Genomic DNA, 23,058 nt, shown 5'->3' on the forward strand with positions numbered 1-23,058 from the left:
AGCGTTTGCCGGGTGCAGCTAGTAATTAATATAGATCGATAAATATAATTAAGATATTATAATTAATGTAAACCTAATGATATTGATGAATTCACTATTACAAAATTTCAGGACCTCAACATAAAAAATGTGAGATTGGTTATGGATAAAGAAACTGATAAATTCAAAGGCTTCTGCTATGTGGAATTTGAATACTTGGAAGATTTGATCAAAGCAATCGAGTTGAATGGTGCCCTAAATGTAGATGGAAACTATATTAAAATTGATGTGGCCGAAGAAAAAAGAAGTGACAGGTGAGTTCACTGCTTATATATAAATAATTTTTTATAGTATTTTACATGTGTGCACAGTATGTTTAGGCTAAACCAGAAATAAAGTCTTGAAATTAATCAAGAACGAAACTGACTAGTATTTGTATGAATGTGTGGTTGGGTCTTCTGTTTTCTTCAGTTTGTTAAGTTAACTGATATTGCTTAATTTATTTATTGAGTCATTATATTTACTGCAAACACAACACACCTTAATTAATAAACAACCAGTTTTCTTAGATAAATGAAGCAATTAGATTACAATTCAATGCTATATTAATTGTTGGTATTAAAGGTCAATTAATAAATGAAATACACATTTAATAAACAATGATAGTTATCGTTTTAGAGACATGCTTGTCTATTACAACTATTTTGAGTATGAGCTATGGGCTAACTTTTCTTTTCCCGCCAAAATTTTTGTATTTGTTCCCTTTGTTTATTATTTACTTGTAATTGAATATTTAACAGCTTTAACATATCTCTGAACGGACGTAAAGCAAGTTTAATATAAATTACTTAAGCTTAGTTTATTCAACAACCAAATTCATTCAAATTTTACTTCAAAACTGGGTTTTATATAAACTTTATACCTAATAGGGACGAATTTCTTAATAGAAGCATGGTGCAGAATTTCTTAGTGTAGTAAATGGGCTGTGCTTTGATATAACAGACAATAATTTTTCCTTTGTTTATATTTAGAAATACAAACTTTACACTCTATGTAGGGATGGCCACACTAAAATTCGAGTTTCTTCAAATATAAATTATACAAATAAAATTCAAATTCCAGCAATGTTATGAACTTATTTGTCAATCAGTCACTTCCTTTTTATGTATCTGGATGATATGATCCACAATGCAATTTGACTATAGTACATGTTGAGTCAGAGTAAACCCATGTCCTTTTGTGGGGTATGGGGCAGATGCACCATGGTTTTATTTCACTTGTTTTTCTTTATGGAAAACTAGGTGCCTTCTGTGTGCTGCCACATTGTGACTTTTAGGCCCCACTGGGAATTGAACTCAAGATTCCTTGTTGACGCTTGATGTAGATGTACAAATTGTTCTCGTATTTGAGCTGCTGTATTCTCATAGAGGGGGCGGTTTCGACCGGGGCCGTCGGGACGGTCGCGACGGCGGCCGTGACGGCGGTCGCGACGGAGGCCGCGGGGGCTTCAGACGGGACGGCGGGCGCGGTACGTACGACCACTTCGAGGCCGTCGACCGCCGCGGCCCACGGCACCAGGGTGGAGGGTTCACACATGGTAACATCACTAACGCGGGAGTGGGGGGACTTGTCTGTATTAGAGTATATTTTTAAATGAAAAAAAAAACGGAAATAAAAGTATGTGTCATAAATTTAATAAATTTCCAAATAGTGGTTATGATAATGGATTGTAAGACAATGAGGCTATCAAGTGGATTCATTCAAAGAATCTTGTAGCATCCACATAAATTTTGCTTTTTCAAATATCAACATTGCATTAATTTTAGAATAAGTGATTTTATTAAGTTTAACATTTAAAAACAAAACTATTTTGAATCAACAATATTACATACGAACAACCATCCTGCTATTGATAGAGTTGTAAAACTCAACAGGCATTTATGATGAATAAATACATACATAATGTAGTCATTAATTGAAATACATAAATATATTTTTTTAATTACACATACATTTGTGAAACTTCAAAAACAGTTTACTAGAAGGTTATTTTTTCTGAATAAATAAGTTGTTTTTATTAGTAAATTTTGCAGACAAGTCTTCATTCATAAAATCATTGTTCATATTCATTAGCACCTTTGATTGCATTAACAACTAACACACATGAGTGAATAATTTCAAACTGATATGTTACTATTGTCAAATAAATGCATAAGGTTTGTTTATATTAAATCACCTGTCTGATATATAACATAACATTTCCAATAATGAATTTCCATGGGTTTGAAAATTTATTAACGAGTTATTGATGTTTTTCTTATACTTTCAAAAAGGTTTCTCTACCTTCTACAATTCCCATTTTTCATTGAATTTACACTCTTCGTGCTTTCATTCATATCATGGGTTTAAATCTTAAATAATGAATCAGAACCAGATTTTTGACACCTTCTATAATTGGTACTTAGTATAATTTTATATCATATCATAATCATATCATAGTGTCCTGTTATAATGCTAACATAAAAAATGTTATAAAGCATATTTATTGAAATGATACTACCTGAAAATAGATTATCCTAATTCCTAATCAAAGTTCATTTCTTCTCATTCAAAGTAAATGTTATATGTATATGTTATTGTTTCGAAATCAATATAAGTCTCCAACAAAACACTTTATAATCATTTTTAATTCTAATGTGGACCTTGTATACTTTTTACATTTCTTGTGTGTTTATGAATTAGGTATTATGTTACATGTTTAGTTTTATGATTAAAAACGTGGAGTATTTCTACTTCCGATATCACCACTAAGAAGGTATCCTTTTTTAACAGATCATTTGGTTTTTTGTGGGATTTCATTATTATAACAATAACTACATAAAAATGCCTATTCTTTCTATTAAAATATTATTAAATTGGATTCAATGCTTTTGAATTTAAATACATATATAGTAATTATAATACACTACATATTAAAAAAAATTGAGAAAGTGAGCTTGAATGAACATTTGATACAGACCGCGAGCGGGCGCCTCCGGGGGGGGAGAGATGGAACGAGCGGGGGTCCCGCGGCTCGTCGGAGGAGCCGCGCGGGCCGGGCGAGTGGGGCCGCATGGGCCGCTCCGCCGCCAACCAGCCACCCGCGCGCCCGCGCAGGAACTTCGACGATATGCCGCCCTCTAGACCAGGTTTGTGCCACCTTTGGACAATGTTACAATTAAATGTTCGTTTTTATTTTTAATGAATTTTATTGGTGCTGTTTCTAGGGATTGTCAATTTAGAAATTATTATTTATTTTATTATAATATACATTTTGAGCTCATACAACAATACAAAGTCATATCTTCAAGCTGCAATAAAACAAATGTAAAATTGCAGACACATCTGGCAGGCCGAAGCTCGTGCTGGAGCCGCGGACGGTGAAGGAGCCAGTGAACTCGCTCGCGGCGACGAGTCAGGCATCCTCGATATTCGGCGGCGCGCGGCCGCGGGAGGAGCGGCTCAAGGAGCTCGCGAGCGAGTAGGCGGCCCCGCCCCGTCTAATGTAAGCCGACTCACCGACTGCCCTCAATCTCTCACTACCCGCATATGCCGCAAATCTCTGACTACCCGCATATATTGCAAATCTCACTACCCGCGTATATTATAAATCACTAACTAACTACCCGCATATGGTGTATGATGAATGTCTAACTAGCTGATTGCAAGATGTGAGCTTACGAAATTCGAACGTTGTGATTTAAGTTTTGGTTCCATTAGGAAAATGTTAAAATTCAAAGGAAATAAATTTTGTAATTAACCGCGTAAAAAATGTTGTGTAACTTTAACCCGCGTTGAAGTTAAAACGTTTAAAATAAAGTAATAACTTAAGAGGTTGTACTAACCGTTAAATTGATATCGCGATTGGTAAATTGAAAACTTTCAATTACTTTCTTTTCACTGTCTGTTACAAAGTAACAATGGCAGCTACCAGCTATCGTGTGTGATGTAATTATAGTGTAACGCTTCATCTACATATTTTCATTATAATTCTTGTTCAATCATAATCTATGTAAATTTATATAACATCTCTTCGAACTATAAACTAATATTTTTTATGATTTTTTTTCCAAATAGTACTTATTTTTATGAAATAATTTAGACGTATATACATAGTTTATTTTCGTACATGTTTACACATCTCGTCCTCATTTCGAAAGTTATTTGAAAACAAAGCAGTCAGTATGGAAAAGCGAAGGATTGAAGAGGAATAAACAAAAGATGCCAAAAAGGTAGTAATTTTTTAAGTAAATCGAATTTTTTAAAATCGAGGGCTTTTGTATAAATAGTCGCGTTACTCGGCTTAACTTAGATGTACTTTCATTCAGTGTACATGTATCGTCCTATCTCGCCCGCTATACTCTATGTATGTTCCATTATTTAATTAAAATGTGCAGAAAAACATTGTAAATGTACTGGAAGGATTTTGTTAGGTTGTGAGGTTGTAAATCATTTTTATCGTATATGTATTTTGTTAGCTTTGTTATAATATGTATCGATGCCTTTTATCGTGCGTCACTTTCGCTAATTTATGAGCGGAATCAACGACGTCATTCGGTAATGCTAGCTTCTGGCCTCAAAAATCCTTAGTTTGTGTGTAAGATGTTTAGTTTGCATAATTTTTACTTATTTCCGTAATAATTATTGTCTCAAATATGTGTTTTATTCTTATTTGCATATTGTTGTTTAATTTGTGAAATAATCCTTTTTTCAATATCAATAAACCTTTGACACGGTTTTTTAATACTCTGTTGCAACGGTTTATAAATTTTTGTTCAATTGTTTAAGTTGTTAGATCTAAAAAAATAATTATAAAACATAATTTAAGAAAACAATGTCATTGGTGATTTTATGATTCATTAATAAACTTCCACGTACATGGATTTCTACTTTATCTAGGTATGTGTGTAATTTCATGAAAAATGTGGCAGAAAAAAAAAATCGCAAAATTGTAACAGGTTATAGAAAATAATAAAAAATAAATTCTTTGTACTCAAGTGTTTTTATTTCAACCTATCCTAATTTAGCATATGCTAATTCCTAACGAACCTCCCAACTCATATTTTTAGTAGGAAATGTTGTAATGTTGTCTGGCTCTGAATGAGCAGATCTGACTGCAAGCAGACCAGAGATGCTCTACCAGTCAAAGATAGACTTACTAGTCGAATATTAAACTTGCGAAGACTTACGCACAAAAAACTACGTACACAGGGCATGGTCCTTTCAACAAACATCTCTTTAATTTAGGGATCACGGACAGCCCATTATGTAGAACGTGCAAGACGACTGACGAAACGGCAGCCCAAGTCATTATGGAATGCACGCCGGTTGCGGAGTACAGAGTACCCTGACGTTTTCAGCATCCCACACAAGCTGGTTAGCTTCATGGAGGAGCTGGGATGGTTTCAGCTTTGACTGGTTACCCCCTCCTTTTCTTATAATGCAAATTAGGCGCTTGACGTCGAGTTGTAGAAAACGTGCACGTATTATTATTTTCTTCCTCCATAATATTCGAGTACCTCCAGAACTAAAGGTCTTTTGGAAGGTTTACGTGGGGACACAGGTCTAACACGCAGAAGCCCTTTAGAGAATTTAATGTGTTGTGGGGTACAAGTCGCAGCCTGCCCATGCACTTTACATATACAGCCCTGAGTATTCCGCGGCCGATGTAGGATTATTGCAAAAAATGGCATAGAGCAAACTACCAATCCATCGAACACCCCCTTTCCATAGTCATGTGCAGGCTGCGGCTGGTGTCCCACAACACATTAAATTCTCTAAAGGGCCTCTGCGTGTTGGATCTATGTCCCCACGTAACCCTTCCAAAAGACCGGGTACTTTCCTTCTGGAGGTACCCGAGTATTATGGAGAGATATAATAATAATAAAAATTCTTTATTGCACACAAAGAAAGAACAATACAATGGACATAATATAAAAAAAAAAATTAGTACAGAAGGCGGTCTTATGGCTTGCAAGCGATCTCTTCCAGACAACCGCAAAGCAGAGGAAAGCTGCGAAGGAGGGGAGTGGTAATGCACAAGATAGAAATATACTAATTGTATTTACAATTACATATATACCATATATATACATACATACATATATACAACATACATACATGCATATATACAATATACATACATGAATACCTACTTATGTATATAGGAAAACAATATAATACAATAAACAGTCTCTACTGCTACGTGGTATCTAATTTGACTTTCCCTGTGACAGAGAGTCATAATGCTTCCTTAATAACTGTTTAAAGATCGGCAGGCTTTGTGCCCTCCTCACGCCCTCAGGTAAAGCATTCCATTGAGTAATGGCGGTGACAGTAAAGGATGAGTTAAAGAAGTTTGAATGATGAAGAGGAAAAGATATATAACAGAATAAAATCAAATATTTCCATCATCTTTAAATTCATAAACAATGTAGCATTGGTATAGTCAACGTAAGATATTAAAGTGGAATATTCAAGCTAAGAGCAAAGTACTAAGTTGAACATTTTAAAGTCAATTTCATGTGTAAAATTAATTTCACAGTGTGGTGTGAATAAATGAGCTTTGATTTTCTTTATATCACATCATGTCACATGTCTTTATATACAAATTGCCAACACTAAAATAGGTTGTATGAGTAAATGAAACTATGTCTATTATTTACACTTTATTAAATATCAAGATCATCATCAGGATCCTCGTCATCCCAGTCATCAACAGCATCAGGTTCATAAAAAACTCTCCCTTGGCCTTCATTAATTTTACTCATGTAAGGCAGTTGCAATTTATTTTTCTCTAACTGTGATATTTGATCTGTCTCTATCTTAAATGTTGTAAGATTGCCAGGAGTAACCTTCTCAACTTCATCTTTTTTACTTAATTTAACGATGGGTGATAGTTTAAAATAACATGTTCTAGTATCATATGACATAATTTCTTCACTGCTCACGAGTTTGCCAGCCTTTTTTATTTGTACATACAATTTGTCATTTTTCTTTGTATCAAAGGTAACTATTGCGTGGGCTATGTGATTCAAGTGTATTTGCAACTTTGAATTAAGTAAAATACAATCTTTGTGTAATATTATAATAAGCTTCGAAACATTAGAGTCATGCTGAAAATTTTTAATAATCTTCAGGCAATTGTTCCATCCTAACAAGAGGCCCATTTGATTAACAGAATCGATAATTATTGCAGTTTTTTCTTTCGGTCTCTCCAATGTTTCTAGACATATTTCACTATAGAATTGACATCGCTTTTCTTTAAATACACCTTGCCATAAGGCTGCTGGCTGTTCAAAACAGAAAATGTTCAACATGTAATCATCTTGTACGAGGCTTTGAAGTAGAGGTAAAGAATTTTTATTATAATCTTCTTCTATGAGAATTGTTGTCGTCGTTTTAAGCTTAAACAGTGTCATTATAAGGAAAAAAAGGTAATAATTATAATTAAAAAAAAAGTTATATATTAATAGTTAAAGGTAGGATATTTCAGTATTTTAATATTAAAATCTTCATACAACGTCCGCAAGATACGTAAAATAAAAAATACAAAATATCACACATTTAGTAGGCATGTTCAACCAAGGAAATTATGTGTCAAAGTTAAATGATGACATAAGCATCAATGTCAGTCAGTGCGCTACACAAAATTTTGTCGTCTTAATTTATTCGTCACTGAATTTTGTAAAGTAAAATTGCTTAAGCTAGTTAGTATCCCATATTTAAAAATTAAGTTGGATTCTGACTAACGGCATCATTTATAAACCTTATTTGAAACGAATTAAACAAGGTATAATCGCTTAGTTACTTAAAATGTAACTTATTAAATTTTGTAAATTTTTATCACAAAATATGCCCAATATTTTATTATGGAATGTTAGTAACTACCTACACTGTTCTGAATAAGTAAGGTACCTAAGTACCTACTTCAGAGGCCCTATACCTCTTACATCCATGTAGGCATATAATTGTTATTAAAATTATTTATTTTCATATGAAGCGACACGTCATCTTATGTTATCAAAAATAATTTACATTTTATCTAATTATTCCCAACTAATGGCACAGAATAATATATATTGTGTCTTGAAACGTATTACATATGTTTGTATAATATTAATTCACAGCACAACGGTACTATGAAAAGCCAATCATTGTTCCGTGTAGATATATTTCATGCGACTATTCGCATCAATGTGAGTGATCCATCCAAGTTAGGTGACACATTCAGCCCTAGTAAATCGTGCTGCCTCTGCTTGACCGAAACTTAAATGCCATCAGCGCTTCAATTCTTGTAGGGCAACACCGTATAGTTAATGTGGACATTTGGTTGCCACTTGACATTGTTATATTACCAGTATATAAGTGTATAATCTATGTTGTTATATGATACTTGTCAATTTATTAAATAATGCGCTGTATTGCGCTGTGTAATGTGTAGATTGAAATTAAAATCTGAATACAATTTAAATTATTAGATTTTTGCAAAAGTCATAGAACTATGATAATTGAATAGGTTGTCTAATGAGATTGCCAAAGATGCAGTTGACTTATAGAAAATTATTACAGAGCAGCTTAATATTAAGGCAAATTGCTTATGTCCCTTCTTACAAACCTCCAAATGAGAAAGATTTTGATAATCTTTTGAAATTTTTGCACCAGCATAATAAAATTTTAATTTTAACGGGTGCTGGTATATCTACAGAATCTGGTAAGATACCATTACAATTATTATAGTTATTACTTTATTTACTACTTTGAGAATGAAATGTTTTTTATTGCTTTCAAAATGTAATGTAACGTTGAAAAGGTATACCTGACTATAGATCTGAAGAGGTGGGATTGTATGCGCGAACCAATCACAAACCAATACAATATCAGGAGTTTGTTAGATATCCAAAAGTAAGACAAAGGTACTGGGCTAGGAATTTTGTTGGATGGCCAAGATTTAGTTCTATACAACCAAACAGTACTCATTATGCCATCAGAGATTTGGAAAAGGTAAATTTATATTTTAAAACATAGCACTTAGTTCTATATTCATACAAAAAATTCTAAATATTTGGAATTGAAGCTCCGGTCTTGAGCTTTTTCTTCAACTAGTTTTCTTTGTGAAGCATTTTTAATTCATAATTGTAGATATTTATTTTCTTTGGAGATTACTTTAATTTGGTACTTAATGTGTCTTCAATTGTAATTTTTAGGCAAGTAAAGTAACATCAATTGTAACACAAAATGTGGACCGACTACATCATAAAGCTGGCTCTGATAATGTAATTGAACTTCATGGCACAGGGTATATAGTGAAATGTTTACATTGCCCATATGAAATAGATAGGTTCAAATTGCAAGAGGAATTGTTAAAGAACAACCCAGCTATGGAAAGCAGTTTCAGCATGATAAGGCCTGATGGAGATGTTGAACTTTCTAAGGTTAGTTAAATGTTAATGAACACAATCATTTAAAAAATATGTTGTAATCAATTCATTCATGTTTTGTGAATACACCTTAAAGTATTGGCAATAGCTAGATTTTTCTGCTATATTTTTTTTTTTCAACAAGAATTTTGAAACACATTTGAGAAGAGTTCAGTTTGTTTTCGTATAGGATTGCATCTAGATGTTGATATGACATCTTGATGCATCTAGATGGTGATATTTTTAAATATGACATTATTGAATGTGTACTAGGTAAGTTTATTTAGAGGCATCTACAATGTATCACATTAATCATTTCCAATGATTAAACAATAAATAATTAGCCTTTTTTTCAGGAACAAGTAGATAGTTTCCGCACACCTCTTTGCCCTAAATGTGAAGGACCATTAAAGCCAGATATTGTGTTTTTTGGAGACAATGTGCCAAAAGCCAGGGTGGAAAAGGTTAAAAGTGAAGTAACTAACAGTGATGCTATATTTGTGCTCGGTTCAAGTTTGACTGTGTACTCTAGTTATAGAATTATACTACAAGCCAAGGATGAAGGGAAGAAGATAGCTGTTCTCAACATTGGACCTACACGTGCAGATGATATTGTTGATATTAAAGTCTCTACAAAGTGTGGAGATATATTGACCGAGCTTTGCAATAATGTTTGTTCTTGACATATCTTTTATAATGAGATTTTAGGAAATAAATTTTATCAGGATACACACGCAATGTTACCTCATATAGAACATAAGAATAAAATGTAATCGTTGAATAAAAAAATGATGGCATTTCTTTTTGTTTTATTTTTATAAAAGGAAGAAAGAATAGATTACAAAATTCTTATTTGAAATAAAAAAGTTACGAATAAAAGATCAATTCAATTACTATTTTATGCAAGTTACAGATACAGGAAAGAGGATAGCTTAAAAGATTAAACAATACAATAATACTTCTCATAAAAAAGCAAAATGTAATTCTCTTCATTTTACTTTAAAAATAAACTGAAATTATTTCACATTTATATAAAAGAAATTTACAATAGCTCATATAAAAGGAGAATTTTTCGCCGTTTTTATTATTGAGAACTCTATTATATCACGAAAAAAAAAGTATTTCAGAGATCATATCATATACATGATTTTGATGGAAGGTTATTCTCATAAATAGAGTCAATTCAATAAGTTTAATATATGTCGCCGTAAGATTGTAAAAACCGTTACAACATAATCTTACTCGCCAGATTATATTCGGTTACAATTGCATGTAATTTAAAGCATTATTTTTCGTGAGACTACTATGTGAATACATCAGAGTCATGTCGAGAATTGTCTCTTTTGCAGTAAAATGAACCTAACCTAACCTATCATATGATATCGAATGTCTATTGACAATTTAATAGTTTCTTATTGATATGTCATAATTTACCAAAAAAAAAAAATAATGTGTTAAATTGGAAGCAGTATGATTACAGATTAGAATTTGTCAACAACTTCCGATGACATATACTAAATTATTCTGTCAGAGGCCAAATTAAACAATTGCTAATTAATTAAGAATGTTTTGATCATTAAACGCATACTTTAATTAACCTCCATTTTTTGTTACTGAAATACTGGATGAACATATAAAATTTTGAATATCCATAGTGAATGAGAAAACTAGTCTATCTTACTCTTTCACTTTTATCAAGTAATAGAGTAATTTCAAATTTTCCAGACTAACGGAAGGAATTCCAAATTATATTTTTTTATTGAGAATATCTTACATATTATTAACAACTATCCATATAACTACTTCGTATCCGGCAAACAATGACATGACTTAAATCAGAAAAGTTGCTCTCTTAAATTTCGAGTTTTAAAAAACTAATTGTAACATTTTAAATAAATGAATAAGTAACCTTAACCTACGTCATTTGAACTATATTTACTAGTATTTAGATCTCAAATTTCAACGGCAATCATAGTAACCTATATTTGGATCGATTGGTCTCGTAATAGTTAAATTCTAATTAGAGTTGCATGTTGAAATGTAAATGTGGTCTATTAAAAAATCTATTTATACTTATTATTATCATACGTGTGTGTTAACTATAAATTAATTAGGCACAGTTCAATAGCCATGTCAAAAAAAAATCCTACAAAATCATGTTTGCAATTAATGCAGTTACTTAAAAAAATTACAAATATATTCACACTAGACAATCGTTGTTTATTCAGTGCTTCTTATGTGGTTCATTCACTTTCCTTCGAATTCGAACGCAAACCTACACGTGTACGGCGACATTTGCAAATGTTTTCTCCATAGACTAGCGGCACCATTCGTACATTATACGAATGTTTGCAGGCAATTGAGTGACCCCAGGTAAATTGAATGTAGTCGATTACATAAATGGAAGTTATTTATTATAGCTAAATGAATTTGTTCGATAAAGTTAGAAGGTAAGTTGTATGAAATGAACTAATAGCTTCAAATATTCACAATTTAAATCTAAATATCAAATCACCCACAGTACACAACATACACTAGCAACTATTTTTTATATCTATTTTAATTTATGGAGCATCTGGCAGTGATTTATCACATACTGCTTTTTATGCTAACTCTTTGCAAAGTGTTAATGCAGAATTTTTTATTTGAATTAAATATATTTAACATTTCAGACGTTAGAACTCGGTTATAATTACATTGATTACAGCCAAGTTCTGATCAAATAATAAATTAGTATTTATCGTAAAATAATGAGATACTTAGCAAATTATCTATACAGGTGTAAGTTAATGTTTCTCTTATTAAAGTGAAATAAATAAATACAAAAATTAGAAAAGTTGAATGTGATAGAAGAGTTCTTGTTAAACAAAGCAAATGAGAGTTATATATGAACATAGAAGTAATGAATGTATCACATTGATAAAATAATGAAATAATGACCGACTTAAACAAAGTAATTTAAAAAGAGGAACCGAGAATTTAATGTTTCAAAACAATAAATATATGCTGATGTTGAAAGGGTTTACAATAATTCTAAATAGTTAAGTACCATAATCCTCATGAAACTAGTTCCACCTTTTAAAAAACCTTGTTAGTATTGAAGTTTCAATGTAACATTCAAGAATTAATAATATGGTTCTTCATTGTAACAGCTTGAACTAAGCACAATAGTACAATTTTCTATTGACCATTTTGTTTAAATACGAGAAACATAATGTCTTTTACATCTTTTCTATCATTCAACTTTTCTTATTACGTTTCGCACTGAAAAATACGCTCAAGGACACAATCAGAGGTACGGTACAAAACTGAAACAGATCAAAAGTTAAATATTATTTCACACGTAAGTATTAAAATTATAAGCACTTTATTCATCGTAAGGTTCTTGTTTAAAAAGGAAAAAAATGTTTTAACTGCCGATCTGTACCTTTTTTGTACCTCTAAATATGTCCATATATAACCTAGTATGATAACTCGCATACAAACAATTTGCTAACAAAAAGGACACGCCATGTACTTCTAGTCACTCACAGCTTAAATTGTTACACTTGGCAGTCTTAAAATCACAAAACAATTCCACATTAAAATGTTTTGTCACTAACACAAAGACAATCAGATAATAACAACACACAAATGTATATCTGAAGATGATGATATCCATAACTATTGAATCATTCAAACTGTAGGTATGCTTCTAAATATAAACAAACAAAGAATTCTATTACTTACACATATTATGTATATACTAATTTATTTACCTTCAAAGTTATCAGCAGTTTTTTATCATTTAAAAGTGCTATGTTTAGAAAAAAACTACTAGTAAATTATTAAATTATAATCACTTATATCTTCAGTTATACATTTGATGTGTTTCATATTCCACCAACACTTAAACTTTCTCTAGGGTAATGTTACTGTAGGAGACATTATAAGAAGTAGTCGGGCTGAGGCTTTTTGGAGGGAACGCCTCGAGACTCTTGCGGCGCCGCTTCAAATATCGTGAACTCGCGTTGAAGATTCTCGTTCAATTCTAATATTGCTGCTACGTTACCACATCTGGAATGCATTATATGTAAACACAATTAAATATATATTTTTTTTTTTTTTTTTTTTTTTTTTTTTTTTTTTTTTTTTTTTTTTTTTTTTTTTTTTTTTTTTTTTTTTTTTTTTATCGCCTAGCAGGCAAACGAGCAGGCGGGTCACCTGATGGAAAGTGACGCCCGCCGCCCATAAGCACTTGCGATGTTAGGGGCATCGCGAGTGTGTTGCCGGCCTTTGAGAAAATGATATGCCCTTTTCTTGAAGGTATCCCCATCGAATGTCCCTGGGAACACCGAAGATGGTAGATCATTCCACAGGAGGGTTGTTCTTGGCAAAAAATGCCGCGAGAAGCGCATAATATATATATTTACTATATATAAGAATTTTCATATTTTAACTTTTTACTTTCACTTTGTTTATCACCTTAATATATATCACATGCAGATAATTATGTAGTATGTATATATACTTGGAATGGAGAGGTTGATGTTGACAAAGTTTTCAATAATCAATTTTAAATTAATGTTAGATATAAAAAGACACAAGAGAATTTAAATATGACTGTTTAACACTAAAAAGTTGTATATGTAAAAAAATTAAAAACATATTGTTTAATGCATAATTATGTATTCAAGAAGATACTAAACCACCTTCAAATTGTCAGAAATACACCAATTTCAAATGTGACCACATACATGGCAGGCACCAGTTTCACATAAAAAATAATCATAAAAAATTATGTAGGATTGATAGAACTCTATTTTTGAAGTCGATTGAAAAATCAAGCACACCTATAACAATAATTCGGCGCAGACCACACGGTGAGGACGGTCTCATTGAAGTGCCACTTATACCCCTCCATGACTAGCTGATGCGCGCGGCATATCATGTCGATGTCGTTCGACACGTTGAACTGCGCTACGACATCAGAGCCGAACAGGTAACCCGCTCCGCGAGGTGATACGCCCCAGCCCTGGGTATCTGATAACGATACATGAGAAAAATTAAAAAAAAAAAGTATAAATAAAATTAAGTGAAATTGTTGTCCTAATTTGGTTGTCAGTTTACAGAACATGATGCTCAAATCTAAATCTATTTTATCTATATAAATATATATGAATCGCTAAGAGTATAACTCGAGAATGGCTTGACCCATTCAGTTAATTCCTTTTTTTGGTTAAGTTAGCTTTATCCTGCTAAAAAGTAATTTGTTGTGAGCAATAGAGAGTCTATTGTAAGAAAAAATAAGGAAAAACAATTGTTGAACAATTTTTTTTATTTTTTTTTATTCTAATCAAAAATTGATATTGAATTTGATCAACATTAAAAAGTGATATGATTTAGTTTATAGTGATAATGTAGCCTACAAGACAAAACAGTATACCTTCAGGGTCACTCCACAATAGATCGCACATAGGTCCATCATGCGGCACCTCCTGTTTGCGGTCGATAGTGCGAATCTGGTCCAGTGTCTGAATCGAAGGGCTGAGACCACCATGCACACAGAATATTCTGCCGTCTATTATCGCCGACAACGACAGGTAGTCGAATATTTCTGTGCAGTACCTGTGGATAATAGGTTTGTTCATAGAAGAAATATTAAAATCTTACAATTTTTTTTTTTAATGTCATAGCGGGCAACTGAGCTGGTGGTTCGCCTGATGGTAAACGATCACCACCGCCCATGAACATTCGCAGAAGCTCAGACCTCTGAGAATGCGCTGCCCACTTTTATGGGAAAAGGGATAAGGAAAGGATTGATGAATAGAAAAAAGGAATGGACTGGGAAGGGCTAGGACAAGGAAATAGGCCTCCGGCTCCCCCACTCACCGCACGAAACACAATAGCAAGCTATTATTTCACGCCGGTTTTCTGTGGGGGTGTGGTACTTCCCCGGTGCGAGCTGGCCCAATACGTGCCGAAGCATGCTGGCCTCCCACAATAAAAAATTATACAATTAGAACTTGTTAATGTCTAATAGCAGACATTTTAAACAATATGAGGGATCTTTTCAATGGTTTGTTAGAAGATGCAATAATCGGAACCTATTGCAATGTTTTTATTTACTTAATATCTTAATTATGATGCTGATGAGAAGGTGTTAAACTTGGGTGAAATTGGAGGCCCAAAAATAGTTCTTAGTTCCAGATTATTCGTAGTACTATGTATTGGGCAGATCCAATTACACCTTCATTAAAAAATTTATGGGTAATCTTTAAAATTTGCAGTAGTAATTTTTTATGCAAAGGTGCACCTCACAAATTTTTATATATTCAAATTAATGATTCTGAATCACATTATCTAAAAAACGTTTGGTTGCCTTATTTCAGATTTAAAAAGAAAATATCTTATTAAGGAAATGTGTGCAGAAATAATAAACAACTATTGAGACATAAATAATAAGGATTTACTAATTAGGAATCTGGTAATATTCTTTTGGTACATAAATAAGGTTTTTTTATAATCTACATAATAACTTGAAACAGGTGATTATAAATTTGTTGATATTAAATTAGATGAAGGTGAAACATTTGACCATCAAAAAGGTTAAAACTAAAAGTTGCATCATATCTTCATTGGAAGAGGCTGCCAAATTTATGATCAAGTTATAATTATAATTCATGGTGTGTTTGATTAAAAACATATTTTGCTTTGATATGCTATAATACAAATTACATGACCACTTAAAAGTTATTTTTCTAGGATAGACATATGATCTTCAATACATAGTACAATAAAACAAGCCGCTTTCTCTGGCTGTTTCTATGTATACTTAAATGTTTAAAACTATGCAACAGATTAAACTGTTTTTTATTAGATAATGAGATTTGAGATGACGGTTTATAAATACATCTATTAAACTACTTTGCATTAAACGCGTACGAAGCCACGGGCAAAAGCTAACAGAGATATAAAAAATATACTACAATCAATTCTACAAAAAAACATACAAAAATAAACTTTTATATGAGAATTTTTACATATTCATACAGATATATGCTGTAATGTCAGTTTTCTTGACCTTATTTTAAATAATGCAATTGCTATGAGTCATACATGCACTGAATTACTCACCTCCAAACAGTGATTGAACCATATTTCCGTAAACATTCATCATAAAATCCGTACACTTGTGTTATCTGCCTTGACTCATGGTTGCCTCTAATTAATGTAATGCGATCTGGGTATCGAACCTGTAATATGAACATTGTGTTTTTATTTTGTCAATTTAAATGTTAAGATAATTTATCACACATTACACAATAAATTTATGTAATATGTGAAATTTTGTACATATATAGATTGATTCTTTAAAATACTGTTATGATATAGAAGCAAACAGGGGCATAGCTAGTGTTGTATCAACCATATCAATGATACAGGGCCTCTTACATGTATATCAAAAAAATGACTTAGGGTGCCTTTAAAATTAAAATTGATTCAAAATAACAGCTTATAAGACATGGATTTCTAACAAATTTTATAAGAATAAGATGTTTGCATTTTTGAGAATTTCAATATTTGAGATAAAGTGTATCAGATTTGTTGTTGAGATTTTTTGTTGTTGACCACCCTCATGTTTACAAATTTTGATACAAGACAGTTAAGACATGCTACCCTACTGGAAATAAGTAAATGATCCAAACCTTTAATGCAAGAAGTAATAAAAACGTCTCTACAGAATAGAATCCTCTGTCAACAAAATCTCCCATAAATAAATAGTTTGTCTCAGGTACATCACCACCAACTTTGAATAATTCTTTCAAGTCATAGAACTGACCATGAATATCACCGCACACCTAAAAAATAATTCAATTGTTATGTTGACTACTTCTTTTACCGACGTATAAATTAAAATTTGTAAGAATGATTATTATCTCTAAAAAATTTATTCACATATAATCATCTGAGCATATATGAACAGAGTTAAGATTTTGTATAATCATATTTCTTCATAAAATGAAAATGCCATGAACGAACTATAAAACAATATTTCTTTAAAGGTAAGTAGCGGAAAATAAGTGAATTCTTCAAGTACATATTTTAGTTATGTAATACTAATGCAGAATTTTCGAAGTAGAAATTGAGATACCGTGACTGGGGAATCTACTCGCTGTACATTGCTTTCTTCAACAAGTATTTCACGGGCCTTCGCACAGAGTGCTTTAACCTCGCCCTCCATTATTATTTCACATCGTTTCAACTGCTCAATTTGGCGATCGAGATCACTTGTATCAGACATTTTGTATTCCTGAATGTTTCTGAATCTAAAACTAAAAAATGGGAAGAAAAACGAGGGTAAGGTATTGAAATAACTAATGTTCTTTTCTCTTCACAACGTTGTCATTGCCAACGAACAATGTAATTCTTAATAAATTATAGGTTATAGTATTTTACTCACAAAATAAAATATTTTTAGTGTGAAAATCAAAACAACTAAATAATATAGTTAATATGTTTATTTTATACGCCTAATTAAAACCTCGTCCAATATTATTAGTTACTACAAAGTACAAACAATCACAATTCATAATCACAAAACGTCTGTATTTTTGGGAATAGACTATAGACTAGATAGTTTTGTTAGACAAGCCAAAAATAATTACGTTCCCTATGCGAAATTTTATTTAGTATTAGCTTACTAGCCGCCACTGGCGTATTTTTATTAATAACTGTTTAAAATAAACCTCGATAATATTTTAGTTAACACAATTTTTATTACCTCGAAATGTTTAAGTCAGATTTGAAGAGTCCCATTTGCTGGAATATCACTCACACACGCTAACACTTTGACAATGACATATGTCATATTTTGCGTAAAATTTTTATATTAAATTTGTGTGAGTGTTGTTTTCGATGTGTTATTGTTAATTTTGTGTGAATGTGTGATACGACGCTTTTTCTATTTTTTTAATTACAATTGAGTTAAAGCTTAAAATACTAGTTTTTTCTGTGTAAGAAGCAAACAAGACTATGGGCAATATTCACACTGTAGGACCTAATGAAGCGCTGATTGTATCAGGTATTGTAAAATGATATTTTCCTCCGTAACAATTTTGAATTGCCGACCTAAGTGTAAATGTTGATATTTTTCTGCATGACAGATATTTTGTACCTTAAAGATAAGAATATATTTAGATCTATTTAGTAGGTACATTAAATAAGTATAGGTTTATAGCACAGCAAACACAAAAGTCTGTTGATGAATTGATAAGAGATAAACGACTACCGAATGCTATCATATCGATATAAATAGAATATATTTTATAGTTTCGTCTTTAAGGCCTGCTCTAAATTTGCTCTTGAAACGGAGTTTTCACATTAGACTAATGATCACATAAAATTGTATGATTCATAGTTTTTGTCAATGAGTTTACCTACGTCTTATGTTACCTACTTATAAATACTCTAAATTTATCGGCTAGAATTTAGAAGGAAAATGTGTACATTCTGTTTATTATTAATAATTTTTATATTGCTTAAGTTAAATTAAATTGGTTACAATTTACAATAATTGGGAAATAATATATTTGTAAGGGAATTTCTCTACCTGTCTATACCGATAAACATAATGTACGTATTTCAAGTTACGTAGTAAATATGCACATGATAATATTGTAATTTGTAATTATACACCCGTCATAGTCCTCATTATGATATAATAGGTTTTAGTCTGTGGTTTGTTACAGTCGTCATTTATTTTTTGTTTCAGGTATGAATAATATACACAACGTATAGGAGTACTAGAAGTATTAAAACGCTTTGAAATTTAAATAGATTAATTTATTTCCTTGTTGCCATATTAATCTACACGGACGCGTTGGGCAATAGGCCTATTGAGCAAAAACAATCTGAATGACGTCACGTGTCGAATACAATTTTATTTTATTGACTATATTAAGCACCTTAGCTCGCAAAAAAAACACAGTCAAAAACTTGACATGACCTAATTTGTAAAAAAAAAAAAAACCAATGTATACATGTCTCACATACAAAGGTTACACATTTTTTTTTGTAGATCACGGTCAAGTCTGAATATATCGATTTTATCGGTCAATCGTTTTCATCAGTGACCTACGATAACGTGTGAACGTTTAAGTGAGCTGTTATCAATATATACGATCGTAACAAATAAAAATATACAAACGAACAAAAAGTACACACGAAAACATAAGAGAATATAACCGTTCTACGACTAGGTAGACAAAACCTAAACAAAGAAATAAATTATATAGAGTTAGCGTTAATACTATGCCATTATCCTCAAATTCTTCTATTTGTTAATTGAACGATATGACATCACGCTCACTTACAACTAGGACAATCAACCTAAATTGACTTAATACATTTCAGCTTAAAACGGCTAACCTATCGCAACTTCCTAGCTACTCGAAATGATTTATCATCGAATATATAAACGTATGATTTGATCAATAATCCGTCGCAATTTATATTACTATTTAAATACATAAATACTTTAACAAATTTCAAATAAAAAATAAATTATGAAAGCACTCACAAAATGTACATTTAAAATTATATTAATGTTGCAGCAATTGTATGCTGAATACGTAGCACATATGGTGGTAATACATGAACAAATAAATATAATAGTAACTAAAGACTACAATATAAATAGAGGTACTAATGGGAACTCATTTGGTTATTTTCATTTAAATCATTTGAAAATTCAATAATTTAGAAATATCATTACTCTTAAATAAATATGATTTATTAAGCATAGTTGTCTAATAAACCCCATCTTGATTTTATTAGATCGGCTCCTTTTTCGCCGATCATGATAGCTGGTGCATTTGTATGGGCTGCTATGGTTTCTGGTATTATGCTACTGTCTATTACTCGTAAATTTCTGATGCCATACACCCTTAACTCAGGATCAACCACGGCCATGGGATCAGTGGGTGGACCCATCTTACATGTTGCTATTTGATGATGAAGCGTTGCTGTTATAGTCCGAACTGCGCATTCCCAATACTGATCACTGTCGTAATCAAACTGAACACATGTTGGGTATTTCTTATTATACAAAGTTGATCCATATTTAAGAAACGGTGGTGTATCAACTAGTTTCATTATATATCTTATGGCAGCTACCATAGTCGCTACGTCTTTGGGATGGGTTAAATAATTGCCATAAAGCTTTGGTTGTTCAAACGGATTCTTAGAACCGAGCTTCAAATAGCCTACCGACTTCGGATGCAGTAACATGAAAATAATTGTGAACGATTCTAGATGTTCGACGGGCTTGTAATAATTGTTGTAAAGCCTATTAGACAGACGTATACCTTTTGCTACGATATTGCCCTCATCTGATGCAAGAGAAGCGCAGGTTCCAATCAGTTCTATATCAGGAACATCGCCTAATTCATTTGATTCTTGGGTCTTTATATATCCAATTGTTTCAACACCCGCTAGTGAAGACATAGGTCCATCTCCATACTGAGTATATTGCACTGTATTTTGTAATGTGGCTATTTTCCTTTCAGCTAATGTTAACTGAGTGGCATTTAAAAGAAACGTAAGACCAGGGAAAGAAATATGATCGTATAATGTCTGTCCCACCGGGAGATTTTGTATAACGTTAATTCCAAATGATTCTAAATGTTCTCGCGGACCCACACCAGACAGCATTAGCAAATGCGGAGACTCGATTGGTCCAGCTGATAATATTACTTCTTTCGCAGCGTGGATTGTGTATTTTTGACCTAGCCTTTGAAATTCAACTCCATACGCGGTCTTTGTGAGCGGATCAATTAGGATTCTAGTTGCTCGACTGCTCGTTAATATGTGTAGGTTCTTTCTTTTTTTTATATCGTGAAGGAATGCTGTGGCACTGCTTGCTCGTTTACCTTTATTTATTGTAGCTTGAATGAAACTAAATCCAAATCCGTCAGGGCTGTTGTAGTCAACTCTTCGATTACCAAATAGTTGACCAGCGTCTAAAAACGCTTTCGACAATTTAGACCTGCGAATGGAATTGAGACATAAATAGTGATATAAGACGATATTTCTAAAAATCACTTAATTCGTATTTGTTGTACCTAAATGGAATATCTTCTACGCTGAGTTCGCCGTCTTTACCGTGCCATGGAGAGTTTTTCAAACCACGCAAATTTGCTCGTTCAGATTTAATATAATACGGCAACACGTCATCGTATGACCTGAAAATATATAATTTGTTATAAATATTACGTTTGTAACTTTTTGCTGAATGCATTTGGTGTATAGAATAACGTCAGCGTCGGTCGATCACCCTTATTCTCTTTTATTCATCTCGTCCCCTCACCCTATAATTGGGAAGGGTGACGACTCTCATAGAGCATAGGGTGGTGATGGTGACTTATTTTAAAATTGTTCAAAGCCATTTCTTAAACTTAAAAAGTACAAATAATTCTGTAATTGATTTATAAGAAGTTCTCTCTTTCGCATACAATTCTTCTTTCGACATCAAATTAAACACATATGGCATGTTCGAACCATATTGATATACTAGCTGCGCCCCACGCTTTCACCCGCGTAAGTCCGTATCCCGTAGGAATATCGGGATAAAAAATTGACTATATGTTATTCCAGTTGTCCAGCTGTCTACGTACCAAATTTCATTGCAATCGGTTCAGTAGCTTTTGCGTGAAAGAGCAACAAACACACGTACATCCTTACAAACTTTCGCATTTATAATATTAGTAGGATATATAGTAGGACGAGAATATCGGATTTGATTACACCTGTAGTTAGTAACTACATAATTTGAATAAACATTCCATTTAAATAATCTTGATATTATAAAACTATGGCAACGTAGTAACAGAATATATTTTTTGCATTTAAATTTCGAACGATATGTTTTTCTAAGTATACGTACCATCCGTAATTTCCCTTAGCAGCTATTCTGTTCCAATCTACGGGCATGCCGCGTGTGTAAATCATATAGTTAACAGCACTCGTCCCTCCCACAGCTTTACCTCTCGGCCAGAAACATCTCTCATTGTCCATTCCTGTAATTAAAAGTAAAAATTGTATTTTTTTTCATATTTATACCATCTATGATGATTGATCATGAATTTTGTAAATAACACAATTTATGTGGCCATAAATTGTACAGTTTCATATATGTATAAAAACAACGTGCAAAAGTAATTTTAAAAGCTGAATTTTATATAAATGTAAACGACCTCAACATGTAAGGTACATTGCCAAAGCTATGCAAGCTTGTTTAATATAAAAAATCTGTCTCAAACTTCAGGCTCAAACAAGTTTTTTTTTTATACAAGTAATTATCTGAAACCGGAAGCGACCTTGTTTTGTGTATTAAAGTATTAATACACTACTTAATCAGTGTCAACAAGATTTTTATATGCAAGACAATAGATAAAATGCAACAGTGATTCAGTGATTTAGATCTATAAATAGCGAAAGGCTTATCGCCAAAATAAATTCAGTACTCGATAATGTTATCTACACTAATACTATAAAGAGGGAGCATTGTATTTTGTATGTTTTTAACGTTTTCGCAAAAACCACTGGACCGATTTTAAAAATTCTTTCACCGTTAGAATAC

General features: G+C 32.2%; 6 protein-coding genes across 8 annotated transcripts in view; 3 read left to right on the forward strand and 3 right to left on the reverse strand.

The window, feature by feature from the left end:
* LOC119836251 (eukaryotic translation initiation factor 4H-like) overlaps positions 1 to 4,959 on the forward strand; it is a 7,816-nt gene extending 2,857 nt beyond the window's left edge. The window contains exons 3-6 of one of the 2 annotated variants that reach the window (XM_038361529.1): positions 112 to 293; positions 1,407 to 1,576; positions 2,997 to 3,167; positions 3,358 to 4,959. In XM_038361529.1, coding sequence (XP_038217457.1) covers positions 112 to 293; positions 1,407 to 1,576; positions 2,997 to 3,167; positions 3,358 to 3,503 — 669 coding nt within the window. In that variant the 3' untranslated portion in view covers positions 3,504 to 4,959. The remainder of the gene's footprint in view (positions 1 to 111; positions 294 to 1,406; positions 1,577 to 2,996; positions 3,168 to 3,357) is intronic. The other variant, XM_038361530.1, reaches the window with a different exon arrangement.
* Positions 4,960 to 6,673: 1,714 nt separating this feature from the next.
* Positions 6,674 to 7,619, reverse strand: LOC119836221 (elongator complex protein 5). The gene has a single exon (XM_038361490.1). It carries the CDS (start codon positions 7,437 to 7,439, stop codon positions 6,690 to 6,692), a length of 750 nt encoding a protein of 249 aa, XP_038217418.1. The 5' UTR covers positions 7,440 to 7,619; the 3' UTR covers positions 6,674 to 6,689.
* A 764-nt stretch (positions 7,620 to 8,383) lies between these two features.
* Positions 8,384 to 10,236, forward strand: LOC119836183 (NAD-dependent protein deacylase Sirt4). Its single transcript, XM_038361441.1, has 4 exons — positions 8,384 to 8,731; positions 8,831 to 9,021; positions 9,225 to 9,452; positions 9,794 to 10,236. The coding sequence occupies exons 1-4, from the start codon at positions 8,545 to 8,547 to the stop codon at positions 10,118 to 10,120; spliced, it is 933 nt and encodes a 310-aa protein (XP_038217369.1). The 5' UTR covers positions 8,384 to 8,544; the 3' UTR covers positions 10,121 to 10,236.
* A 1,400-nt stretch (positions 10,237 to 11,636) lies between these two features.
* Positions 11,637 to 18,055, reverse strand: LOC119836184 (serine/threonine-protein phosphatase 4 catalytic subunit). Of its 2 annotated transcripts, XM_038361442.1 has the most exons (7): positions 17,881 to 18,055; positions 17,572 to 17,752; positions 17,126 to 17,278; positions 16,554 to 16,672; positions 14,863 to 15,044; positions 14,270 to 14,459; positions 11,637 to 13,493 (listed from the first exon to the last, which is right to left on the reverse strand). In XM_038361442.1, exons 2-7 carry the CDS (start codon positions 17,719 to 17,721, stop codon positions 13,364 to 13,366), a joined length of 924 nt encoding a protein of 307 aa, XP_038217370.1. In that variant the 5' UTR covers positions 17,722 to 17,752; positions 17,881 to 18,055; the 3' UTR covers positions 11,637 to 13,363. The 2 variants fall into 2 exon arrangements, with proteins under 2 accessions (XP_038217370.1, XP_038217371.1); XM_038361443.1 differs by lacking the exon at positions 17,881 to 18,055 and having other exon boundaries at positions 17,572 to 17,840.
* Positions 18,056 to 18,300: 245 nt separating this feature from the next.
* The window catches only part of LOC119836266 (flotillin-2), a 198,514-nt gene continuing 193,756 nt past the window's right edge, over positions 18,301 to 23,058 (forward strand). The window contains exon 1 of the mRNA XM_038361550.1: positions 18,301 to 18,501. Within this exon, the coding sequence (XP_038217478.1) occupies positions 18,453 to 18,501 (49 nt within the window). The 5' untranslated portion in view covers positions 18,301 to 18,452. The remainder of the gene's footprint in view (positions 18,502 to 23,058) is intronic.
* Positions 20,093 to 23,058, reverse strand: part of LOC119836257 (glucose dehydrogenase [FAD, quinone]-like) — a 7,293-nt gene continuing 4,327 nt past the window's right edge. The window contains exons 3-5 of the mRNA XM_038361538.1: positions 22,363 to 22,495; positions 21,542 to 21,661; positions 20,093 to 21,465 (exon numbers count right to left, since the gene is read on the reverse strand). Coding sequence (XP_038217466.1) covers positions 20,214 to 21,465; positions 21,542 to 21,661; positions 22,363 to 22,495 — 1,505 coding nt within the window. The 3' untranslated portion in view covers positions 20,093 to 20,213. The remainder of the gene's footprint in view (positions 21,466 to 21,541; positions 21,662 to 22,362; positions 22,496 to 23,058) is intronic.

This window comes from Zerene cesonia, chromosome 23, assembly GCF_012273895.1.
Source record: "Zerene cesonia ecotype Mississippi chromosome 23, Zerene_cesonia_1.1, whole genome shotgun sequence".
In the NCBI taxonomy this organism is placed as follows: Eukaryota; Metazoa; Arthropoda; class Insecta; order Lepidoptera; family Pieridae; genus Zerene; species Zerene cesonia.

Excerpts from the sequence above, each read along its gene's own strand:
- LOC119836184 (XM_038361442.1), bottom strand. The coding sequence starts at position 17,721 with ATGTCTGATACAAGTGATCTCGATCGCCAAATTGAGCAGTTGAAACGA. Across the intron at positions 15,045-16,553 it reads GGTTCAATCACTGTTTGGAG|GTACTGCACAGAAATATTCG; the intron begins GTGAGTAATTCA and ends TATTATCCACAG. Across the intron at positions 13,494-14,269 it reads GCGCCGAATTATTGTTATAG|ATGTGGTAACGTAGCAGCAA; the intron begins GTGTGCTTGATT and ends AATGCATTCCAG.
- LOC119836221 (XM_038361490.1), bottom strand. The coding sequence starts at position 7,439 with ATGACACTGTTTAAGCTTAAAACGACGACAACAATTCTCATAGAAGAA.
- LOC119836183 (XM_038361441.1), top strand. The coding sequence starts at position 8,545 with ATGAGATTGCCAAAGATGCAGTTGACTTATAGAAAATTATTACAGAGC. Across the intron at positions 8,732-8,830 it reads TGGTATATCTACAGAATCTG|GTATACCTGACTATAGATCT; the intron begins GTAAGATACCAT and ends AACGTTGAAAAG. Across the intron at positions 9,453-9,793 it reads GAGATGTTGAACTTTCTAAG|GAACAAGTAGATAGTTTCCG; the intron begins GTTAGTTAAATG and ends CCTTTTTTTCAG.